This window comes from Lipophrys pholis, assembly GCF_963383615.2.
Source record: "Lipophrys pholis genome assembly, chromosome: 7".
NCBI classification, from domain to species: domain Eukaryota; kingdom Metazoa; phylum Chordata; class Actinopteri; order Blenniiformes; family Blenniidae; genus Lipophrys; species Lipophrys pholis.
In genome coordinates, this window is record NC_137638.1 from 12,303,783 (window position 1) to 12,315,369 (window position 11,587).

The following is an 11,587-nucleotide window of genomic DNA, read 5'->3' on the forward strand; positions in this document are numbered from 1 at the left end:
AGTCTGTCCTCCTGCAGCACGTACAGAAAACAAACAAACAAAAACCACTGCATCCTCAAACAAATTTTACTCTATAATTTCAGATTTTTAAAAACAGTTATGCAACTTATTCATTAAGCCTCAAACTTCGCTGATATGAGGTGGATGAGGGATTATCTTTGCGGTTCAAACATCCCGATTGCTTGATGAATGTGCTGAGGGGATTCAGGGATCAGTCATTTACGATGCTGAGTGACGAAAGCTTTAATGCCACGGGGTAAAGTGGAGCTGTTGTACCCTAATGACTTGACTTAGCTTGGATTCCTCTTGACAAATGGATGTTTTCGTTCCAGCAGGACAGGTCAGTGTGTCCCCTGTGTAAACAGCGCCCTCTGCTGTCACTGCACTGGCCCCAATTTACCCAAGCTCAGGGGACGCATATAAAATAGACTACATTCAAGGCATTTTTACAAACTAATCTGAACAACCTGGAATGTTCTCAAGAAAGAAATTCTACCTTAAATGTTGTTTCTCTTCAGATTCATGTGGGAAAAGCCTGCCACCTCTCAGAACACACGTTTAGTTGAAGCCTTCAGTACGCATATATTCATAACTCACCCACATAATTTATCTTTGATGCCAAATATTTAGCGATTTTTAATGGCGAAAAATTTACCTCTGTTAAAGCATTGCTTCTATCTGATATTCCCAGGTCTCAGTGTTATTTTGTGTCCTCTATTTTTACGGAACAGTGCCACAAATTGAATTATTACAGTGAGGGTCTAAATGAAAAAGCTATTGTTACGTCAGTCCAAACAGCTATATATATATATATATATATATATATATATATATATATATATATATATATATATATATATATATATATATATATATATATATATATATACACATATGTATATATAGGTTTTTGTTTTTTTTACAATTATATTACACTATGTTTTATTTTAATGTTATGAACAGTTAAAAATTTATATATTTTGGCCCAGTGTCTTTTCTGCTCGCATTTGTTCTTAGTTTCGCCCACCGTAAATAGTTTTCCCCCCTCTCTGAATGTGCAATGGTAAATTCCAAGATGGCGGCCTCCTTGTGGAGACGCAGTGTGACTGCAGCTGTCAAAGTTAAATGTTCCTCCCCGTCTCTTTCAGGTAGAAACATCTTCTTTATTAACAATCATAACATTATACGTTGCGTTAAATGTGATTGCTTGTTAGAGTCGATATTTAAGGCAGCAGCTGTGAAATGTCCTCAGTTAGCTCTGTGAGCTAACTGTATGTAGCTCCATGGAGCAGCTTCTGCACACATTTGGTCTTTGCTTAAGGTTAAAAACTGCACACTAGTACACGTGAGGTATTTTTATCAGCATGACTGGGCTCTGTGTTTGTATTTACAGTCAGACGATGGCTGCTCTCAGCAGCTTACACGGACACAAAGTTGTGGGAGGCGAGAGTCGAGGATCCCCAGAACCTGGGTAAGTCCTCGGATGAGTTGGAAGAGCACATTTGATAACAGTCCAGGCAAACAGCGACTCCTGCAGAGTGTCAGTAGGTGCAGAGACCGTCGGGATGACTGTCTTGATCAGGATTACAAAATGCTGCAAAAGAAACGTATTTTACAGAATCAAACAACATCATCATTATGTAGTTCGAGATAATGTTTGGGTTTTTATTCTTCGTCTTTTTTCACAATGTTCCTATACCATCCATAACCCCAGTAGTAGTTTTGGTGCGGTTTCCTATTTATTGGTAAAATAATCAGAAATGTTACTGTAGTCAGTGTACACACTACAGTATTAACAGGGAAATAGCCCTAGTAGTTGTTTTGTCCCTCTGGTTGATTTATATGAGTAGAGTGCTATAATATTTATTGAGAGCATACATTGGTAAAGCTGTAGTGTCAGGTGTTGCTGTAGCATGGAGTTGCCTTAAAAGGTTTCTGAAATTCTTGATTAAAATATTGATATAACAGTATAAAATGCAGGAGATAGGGTGAGGTGGATTATGATGGTCTGCTGAGCAGCAGAGTGTTGAAGAAAATATAAATAATTTCAACATTTACTGAAAAATAACATTCAAAGATGCAGGTAGTAGAAATCAAGCAATAACGAAGTCTCCTGAAATGACCATTACAGTTCTATCTATTAATATTAGATGACAGCTTTATCCAGACTTGGTCAGAATAGGAGCCTATCCCAGCTTTACATTGCAGTTCCTATGACAGTCATAGAACCCTGTCTTATGTTTCACTTATCTATTACATTAAATGGAGATTATATTACATTTTGTGAATTTCAAAGAATGACGTACCTGCATGTGCAGTTGATCAGCACAGGGTGGCACTGCAGCCTCACAGTGCATTCGTCTTCGGTTGAGTTGTGTAGTGTGGATGTGATTTATATGTACTCACATTATTACAGCCTTATTGGAGAAATAAATAAATGAAAAACTGTTTTGATTAGAAATAATAGTTTGCAAAAGTCTGAACTGAATCACTGTTGATGACTCTGCAGTGAGTTTATAAGAAATGCACTTTGAGTGCTGCTGTGTGGTGGAGCACAATAAATTATGTTGTTATCAGATATTTTTCTTTCTCTGTTATCTGTTTATTCCTGTTTTTGCTGTTTTGCTTGTTTGTTCAGTTGATTGCAGCTCATGTGTTTGTTTTTCTCCCACAGCTGTACTTGCCAGTACTATGGACAAGACCTATGACAGGAATCTGCCAGTTAGTTCTCTGGCTATGTCGCGGGTAAACAGCACCTAAATTTAAATGGACATGTCTTCTTTGTTTGTAGTGAATTAGATGGCAGCAGTAACAACATCTTTAATAACTGTATGCTCTGCTTCTGTTTCAGTTTGTTGACAACATATCATCGAGAGAGGAAGTTGATCAGGCAGAGTACTACCTTTACAAGTATGAAGAATCTTTTTCTCCCTTTGCACGACTTTCTATGTCACCTATCATCGGTTTCCCTGGTTTTTCCATTTATGTGTTGTTGTTTTTTTGGGGGGTAAATTGTCTGTTTATGTCCAGTCCCATGCTTTTCTTTGTTCCAAGCTACTCCAGACCTTTCCTGTTTACTCCTCCCCCTGGAATCTGCACCATTCTCCTGAATACAAGTTTTACTAAATTTCTCAATCAGGCTATTCTTCAGGAGACATAAATGTTCAATCTTTCAAGAATTAAAACTATAATCCCATTTTGAAAAAGTTTCTTGTACTGCTATCGATGTGTTTGGACTTTTTCTTCGTGTTTAGGTTATGTCTGCTAATCTTTAAGACTGAAACTGTCATATTTATTATTATTGTTTGATTTTCTTGTGGTTTGGTCGTTCTCAGACTTGTCATCTCCTGTTTTTCTCATGTTGTTTGTTTCTTTACACTTTGTATAGCTTCAAGACCAGAATGTGATTGATTGATTAATGAATATATAAAAATATTCACTGTTTATTTTTGTTTTGTTTTTATCTTTGAAGATTCCGTCACAGTCCAAACTGTTGGTACTTACGAGACTGGACCATTCACGGATGGATCAGACAGTGTCTAAAATACGGGGCCAGAGATAAGGCCCTGCACACACTAAAAAACAAGGTACCCCACACCATATATCCACTCCACCTGTTCTGTGAATAGCAAACTTGATGCACTTTGAATTTAAGAGTTTAACGCAGCATGGGAAGCTAGGTTATCAGGGCATAAAGCTACAGTCATCATGCAATAAGCCAACTCTCAATCTGTCAGTATGAAGCAGATCAACTCCGAACCTCCCGGATGTATTTTCAGCCAATCACATCAAACATGTCAGCAATACAGCATTAGCAGATTATTCCAAACAGCAGGATGTCTTGTTTCCACTCTCTAAAGAGAAACGCACCCCATTTCATAAGGGAATGTGTAAAGTTTTACACTTGATTGGCAAATTGAGAACATTCTTAAAATATTAGGCTTCAGTTCTTTTTGTATCACTTAACACAATGTAAGAGAGAAGGCACACGAGAGAATCTAAATAGTTGGTGTGACCATTCTTTGCTCTGAAAACATCAGCTCTTCTCAGTAAACCTTAGAGTTTTTGTAGGAACTCTTTAGCAGGATTGTCCAAAAGACGACAGGCTCAAATTCTTCTTTTTCTTCATGTAATCCCAAACACAACAACAAACGCATCCTGCTCCAGAGTGAATCTGGAAACAATCACATGTTTTCTTTGTTGCCACTGCATGATGGATTAGTAGCATTTCGTTCAGAGATGCTTAAACTCTTTGTAGAGTCGTGTGATAAAGACAGCGTTTATGAAAGAATATATTTACACGTGCACGTGTGTACAGGTCCAGTATGGAATATTTCCCAACGACTTCACTTTCAACCTGCTGATAGATTCGTTCATCAAGGATGGAGACTTCAAGAGTAAGGACCTTTTTTGTGTGTTTTTATCATGTTTAGAGAAATGTGGGCACATTTAGCGGGGGCTAAAATATTAACACATTCTTGATGATTCTTTAAATCAATCGCTAGAATTTTGTACAGCCTGTCAAAAATAAAATTCCAAACATTTCTTCTCTTTTTGGTACCTGATGAAGTAAACAGTTTTTTTTATATAATATCATCAGACAGTAAAAAATACATTTATATGATAGCACTTAAATTCCATTTTATGTTTTTATGTTTTCTCAGTGTGTACAAGATGAGAAGATATTGAGCCCCACCATTATGGCTGACCTGAACATACAGTCACAGAGGCTCACCTTATTAACTATGGAATTACTTAGGCACCTATTTGAAATATAAATTTAATATTTTTCATTTTAAGTTTTCTACTATATTGATAAGTTTATATATTTTCGAACAGATTTTATTAAAGAGAAATATTTATGGCTTGCCCCCACGTACCACTAGAGGGAGCTCACATACCACAGGTGCTATGAGTACCACAGTTTGAGAATCACGGCAATAGAGCGTCAACTTGGTTGTTTTTCTGTCGAATAAGTTTTTCAACCTTTTAATGTGATGTTGTTGCTGCTTGCTTTCCTCCCAGAGGAATCAGAGTATCCCGATGGCACATAACTCGCTGCCTTTTTGTTCATTTCATTTATTCACAGTTGAACATGGTTTTGTTCTGTGAATATTCAGTTTTCTTTCGGTTTGAAAGTCTGTGTTTTTTGTTGGTGACATCCGATGAACATGTCAAACATTTGATCCATTCCTTGTTGCCTTTTAATCAGCTATATCTCTTTGTTGTAAATGTGCAGGTGCATGTTCGGTGGTTGAAGAGGTGATGCTTCAAGAGGCCTTCGATCTCCCCTCCACACACATCCTGTCGATGTACGCGCTGGGCTGTTACCTGGCAACCAGACCACAACTCACTGTGAGTGAAATGGGAATCAGCACTTGCGGAGCGACAACAACAAATACTCACATCAAAGTCATACAGGGAATATTGTTTAATATTTGAATCTCAAGTTGTTGTTAATGACTTTCCTCATTCAAAGTGATGGTGAAGGGTTTTAATTTCATTACGCTTCATTTAATTCCATTAAAAACACCCAACTGCAGAAGCATTATTAAACCACTTATGTCTCACTTTTCAGGTAATGGAGGAGCACTCTTTGGGGGCTTCACTGCTGATTTCCAGCATCAGTCAAGGCACCACGGTCGGCCTCAGCGCCCAGTTACTTGGCACTGCTCTTCTAGGTATTCGAGTTTCTGCTGCCACCATGTTGTTTGTTTTCACTGTGACTGATTAATGTGGCTGTTTTACATCATGCCGTTTGTCTCATTTATCAAATCTCCTCCAACCCCAAACAGGAAAGGTGGAGTTGTCAAACGGCATACATGTGGTGTTCAAAGGGATGCCACTCAGCTGGGAGCGAGGATATATGGCGCGAGCACTGGCTGTCATGGAAAGAGTGGTGGCTGCCTCTGGTGATGTCAAGCTGTGCAAAGACTCAGTAAGAACAATTTCACAAGAATATTTTACCATTTTATTCAGCTCTTTCTCACCCTGACAGGATTTGGCATTACCACCTCTCCAAACCGTAACGGCAAGATCCTTTTTAGATATCTCGAAAATTCAAAAACTTTATATCCTTGTAATTATATACCATTTACAGCATTTTAACCATCTCCAACATGAGCTTCTCTGTGCCATCAAAATACACCAAAGTAGTAGAATAGCATTGAAATACTTCATTTTTCCAAACATACTTATCCTGGCAAAAGGGGCAGAAGCCCTCACTCTTCGCACAACTCTGTAGACATAAAATAAAAAATTTAAAAACTAGTCAATCTGGTTATGACAGGATTAACTTAGTGCATGACTTTGGAACTCTTTTGACCGCTTTTAATCATTTACACATTTCAGTTTGTTTTGCATGTTACAAGTGGGGCCTAATGATGTGTTGTTCAGTGAAGCTGCACATTTCAGTTTACAGAACTCAAGTGGTCGTCAGATTTATGCTTGTAACTATATAATCGCTAATCTGATTTTAATCTAAGTTACAATGATACAGAGATCATTTAGCAGCTCAGCTAATTATAAAGACTTTTGTTAGGAGGAGCAGTGATTCAGAGAATTTAAAATGAGCGTTCAACAGCATGAAGAAAACCAGTAGTTATGGTGAATCTCAACCTCTGGCCAGTAATGTCCAAAAAGAACAAACTGATTTATTGAGATCCCAAATTTAGATATTTCATGCTCATGCAAGCAAATATTCTCTTGTTTTTCTGGCCGAGCAAGTGAGAACGATAGCATGGGCCACAACATGTGTAACTAGAATTATTCAGATGAGAGCTTTGTGTGTTTTACTGCTTGCATCTGCCAATGAAAGATTAAATGGGGAGGTGAACGCTCGCTGGCGCATAATTGAACTTGATAACATGGAGGTGGACAAAAAAAACTGTATTTGGCTTTAAAAAAACACAGAAATTAAAGTTAATCTTTGGGAACAACGTGTGAAGAAATGAAGAAAAGATGGCAAGGCCAAAGAAGAAAAACAAAGCGTTAAAATATCTTCTGACACAACATCTGTAAATGAACCTGCTGTGGACCAGCTCAGAAGAAAGCTTCTCACAATAAGGATCTCATGTTAAATACCGCCAGTGTGATAAATACCACTTTTATGCCTTGTAAATGACATGACAATATAGTAAATTAATCCATTTTCACAGATTCTCCACGGTATTTTGCACGCTCTGGTAGGAATGTCTGACATAAATTCATCTGTCAGACACTTTGCTCAGGGAGACCACTTAGTGGATTGACAAGTTTACACACAGTTTTTGATGACGATGATGATAGTGATCATTTATTTCAGACAATAAATCATGACATGTCCTAACACGTAACATAGTTACATCCGTACATTTATACACACTTATAAACACAGTAAGTACCCTGATCCCGCTCATATAAACGTACTCGAACCACACAAACAATCAGTCCGAGCAGGAAGAAGCAAAGCAAGGTTGTTTTCACTTTTTAGTAAATTGAGTTCAAAGATTTTCAAAGTGATACACACTGCGTGTAAGGACTTAGATAGCGTATGGCAGCTGTGTAATTGAGCTATAGTAGCAGTGTACTGCATTGATTCATGTATGTGCAAGTTGTATGGGGAGAAAAAAACATGGTACCCTCTTTCATTTAAACTTCTGCTGTTGGTTTTCTTTTCGTTGGAGCTGCTGTGGCTCCGTCAGTAGAGCAGGTTGTCTTCCATTTCCAAGGTTGGTAGTTTGATCCCCCATCTCACTTTGCCTCTCGGGTCTGTGTTGCCTCTGATGGTTGCAAGCATTTAGCAAAGATGCTGTTGTGTGAAGCATCGAACAGTTAAAACGGTAGAATTGGTGAAAGTACCTTTTCTGGAAAATTACCAAACTGTTAGATTAAAACCGGTTCAACGTTCCTCCTTGAGCAAGATTAAAACATGAAATAGCACAGTTTTGCAAAGCAGCGTTGCACACAGTCGACAGCCTTGTTCCTTTCCAGGTGGACTTAATGACGCAAACCGCTCTCATCCACTGAGATAGAACACATGTGCTGTCAAATTGTTAAATTTACATGTATGTGCACACGGCCGCTGGCCGCTGGTCGAAACCAGCCTGCGCTGTCCGGTTTAATAGTTCAGCTTTGTCCGAGTCTAATGAGATTTTGAGGAGCCTGGATATCTGAGGATGTCTGAGAGAATCACAGCAACGGGAGCTAAACGAGCTGTGTCAGACAGTGGCCAGGCCGTAATGCAGAAGAAGGAGATAACACCGTAGGACAGAGAGGAAGTATTACATTTCAGGGGGAGGAGGTGGCGGCGACTGCCTGCAGGTCACAGTTAATCTTTCCTCCTCCTAACATTAACAGGTGAGTTGTCAAATCAGGTATTCAGCCTCATTTGTCAGTACATGTCTAATCTGTAATCATTAAAGGAGGACACTGCGTCTTCTTAAAGTGTGACTTTTCACATATGTTATTCAGTACCCTCCAAGCAGGTACATATTACTTTGAACGCTTTATCTCTTCTCCAAACTCTCACCAGTTTTTTTTCATTATATTACAGCTGGACTATGTGAATCATTTGCTGGAGGAGCTGTCCTCGGCCTCAGACACGGAGTCTTCTGGAGAGGAGTCTGGAGGTGAAGAGAAGAAAGATAATGCCATAGATGAAGACGATCAGGCTGAGAAAGCTAAGCTCCCTCAGTACCTCAGCAGGTTCAAGGTTTGTGTGTCTGTTGTGTACAGCAGCAGTAATTCTCTGCAGTTCGATTCCTTCCTTTTATTTATTTTTTTTTACTGACGATCTCTCCTGAGTAAACGTGATACACACAGTGGTTTGTGTTTGTGTTGGGTTGGAACCCAGAGGCATCACTCTGACGGATAAAATTAGCATTAAATACTTGAACACATAGTTACATCAATATTTAGAAATTGTCGATTTTTAGCCTAAGCTTGTCTGTATTCCCGTCACTAGCTGGGCTTTATTGTACAACAAAAACACAAGTAGCAATGTCATGTACAAAAACAGAACAAAATAATTTGCAACATGGGATAGAAAAGTACACAATTCATCATTCTTTCATAACCCATTGGTCTTTAAAAACTATTTCATATTGAGTTTTATATGAACTCGATGCAGAGCCAGTTTAAGGATCGTTTCATATGGATATAATGGGACTGGTTGTCTAAATGAGGATTTTCACAGGGAAAGAGTGAAAAGTCTGTCCTCGAGTATGGTTCCCTTCACAATCACTTTATCGTTTTCAACATTAGATTAAAATATGCAAACAAACCTCACGCTGTCCTGCTGCTGTAACATATATTCTGCATAACATCATTTCCACAACAATGCTGTGAGCTGCTCTGACCGTAATACGCCGCATAGAGGATACCCTGGTGGAATTTCTACCACCTGAGAACTCGCAGTGAAATTCCTCCGTTAGAAAAATGGATTACCATAAACTGTGAGGGTTAAATCTATTGGGGTGTCCACACACCCAATCGACTGTTTCTGACCTTTTGGTCGGACTGGGTCTGCTTGTTTGGCGAGTACTGGGGTGCAGAGAAAAGCCTTCACACTTCCACAAATGTACGACTCTTCCCGCAGAAGGTTTTGTTTCTACCGAAACAAACGTCACAAGTGTGACCACACCTGAAGGGAGCACAGCTTAGCCCTTTGTGAAAGGTACTCCAGAGACTTTCATCAAATGGCTTCTGTTTACCTTCAGCATTACTCACCCTGCACTGTGCACGGCCTCCTGCTCGTGCTCCATGCATTTCCTTCCTCATAAAGCCACTTAAGTTTATGTTTTTCAGCTCTCATTCTTCCTTTTTTTTCCTGGCTTTGTTGGTGCATTAGGGCTTTTGACACATTTCCACCACCTGCACACCCGTGAAATTGTCCAAAACCAGCAGCTGGGATGTCGATTTCACCGATTGGACACTTCCTTCCTGGTGCACTTAGAGGAGAACAAAGAAAAATGGTTAACAATAGTTAAAAACTCACTTTGGGTGCTACCTGTTTTACTAAGTCACTCACTTTGTTTAATTTCTGATGCCAGCCAGTCCAAGTGGTTTCTTCCAGCTGTTTATACATGCAGTGAAAACATTTATTGCTCTTTGCATTATTAGAAATAGCAACTGTCAGATTCAGTGCATCGAAGCATGTTTGCGATGTGCTTAACTATTTTCTTTGCTCTGGCTTTATAGCAGTGAGTCGTGTGGTCGTCAGGCTTTATGTAGCTGTTCAGGCTTTGAACTGCTCAAATCAGCAAGTAGTAGGTTGGGTTTTTTTGCCTTCAACTTTTTCTTGTGTTTCTGCGCCTTCAGGAATTGAGCAGACAGCTGGAGGAGCAGAATAAAGTGGAGTCGGCCTCCTTCCAGGCTTTGGTGACTGCTCTGGCCCAGCAGGACCTGGCAGCTGCAGAGAAACCGGACCTGGAGCAATACAAGGTCCGGGTGCAGGCCTGGGAAGCTGAGAAGGTTGTGCTGGTGCAGAGAGAGAAGGAGATGAGGGAGAAGGCCGAGCAGGAGCGGCAGGAGAAGTTAGCAGCTCAGGCAGCAGCGGCACAGCAGCAGTAAAGACTCTGCAGGCGGAGCGGAATGGTGACGACTGAACTGTCGGCCAGGTTGAAGCTGACTCGCATCAATGTTATCTCTGCTCATGCCACCAGTTGATTTTGTATATAACAGTTATTGTGTGTTTCTGTCATAGGTCTCCCTCTGTTTTCAGAGAATAGGACTGATAAATTGTCAGAATAAAATGTATTTCCAAGAACTTTTGTCTCCTACTCATTTTGTTTCTGTCCTAAACTGTGCAATGACATAATCCCTGGACTGTATTCATGCACACGTCGATTGTTAGGCCCGCTGGTTGGGTGACCTCATGTAAGCAGAAAGAAGAGAAAACTGAGGAAAACTGTACCATCACATCCTCCCACTCCTTTTCCTCTCTGCCTGTCGTTTGTCTTTGTCACACGTTGGTTTACTTCGTGTGTGTGTGTGTGTGTGTGTGTGTGTGTGTGTGTGTGTGTGTGTGTGTGTGTGTGTGTGTGTGTGTCTTTGAAAGTGTTTCTCACAGGGGAATGAAAAGGGTATTGCACATGAGAATTTGCTGATAACCAATCTAGGAAAAAAAACAAAATGTTTTCGTAGGAAGGAATGCATTTCTGACCTGAACCCTTTGTGCGAACAGCGGAAAACGTAAACCCTGCAGTATAGCGACAGATAACTGAGAAGAGACACAAAGTGCACTTGTTGGTAAGTTAACACAGCAACACGTTAGTGCAGCATCAGCTAATACGCTGACAACACTAGTAAAAACTGCAGATAAGGGGAAATCTGGATTCTTTTGGCTCCGTGGACAGATGAGATAATAGATCTCTGGGGAAGCAAAATCCGTCATGGGCATGCGCGCAATGCGTTCCTTTCTTCTGTTGCAGCTATTCAATATTCAGAGCATGGTCTTGGGAAGCAGCCTGGTATGTGCTTTAGGATGAACGAGCGCCACAAACTGAATGAAAGACCATTGTGATCCTGAGGCTCCTGACTGGCGTTTCTGAGAGCGTCTCTGCGCTCAATGTTTTCCTGATGACCTTAATACACAATTAGCCCCTTG

The 11,587-nt window shown here is 40.0% G+C and overlaps 1 protein-coding gene across 1 annotated transcript; it reads left to right on the forward strand.

Moving 5' to 3' along the window:
- Window positions 1-1,059: 1,059 nt before the first annotated feature.
- Window positions 1,060-10,739, forward strand: mrps27 (mitochondrial ribosomal protein S27). The gene is made up of 11 exons (XM_080467909.1): window positions 1,060-1,148; window positions 1,394-1,471; window positions 2,675-2,745; window positions 2,852-2,910; window positions 3,473-3,587; window positions 4,319-4,397; window positions 5,240-5,355; window positions 5,579-5,681; window positions 5,796-5,938; window positions 8,534-8,692; window positions 10,300-10,739. The coding sequence occupies exons 1-11, from the start codon at window positions 1,061-1,063 to the stop codon at window positions 10,549-10,551; spliced, it is 1,263 nt and encodes a 420-aa protein (XP_080324035.1). The 5' UTR covers window position 1,060; the 3' UTR covers window positions 10,552-10,739.
- Window positions 10,740-11,587: the final 848 nt, after the last annotated feature.

Excerpts from the sequence above, each read along its gene's own strand:
- mrps27 (XM_080467909.1), top strand. The coding sequence starts at position 1,061 with ATGGTAAATTCCAAGATGGCGGCCTCCTTGTGGAGACGCAGTGTGACT. Across the intron at positions 1,149-1,393 it reads TTCCTCCCCGTCTCTTTCAG|TCAGACGATGGCTGCTCTCA; the intron begins GTAGAAACATCT and ends TTGTATTTACAG. Across the intron at positions 3,588-4,318 it reads TGCACACACTAAAAAACAAG|GTCCAGTATGGAATATTTCC; the intron begins GTACCCCACACC and ends ACGTGTGTACAG.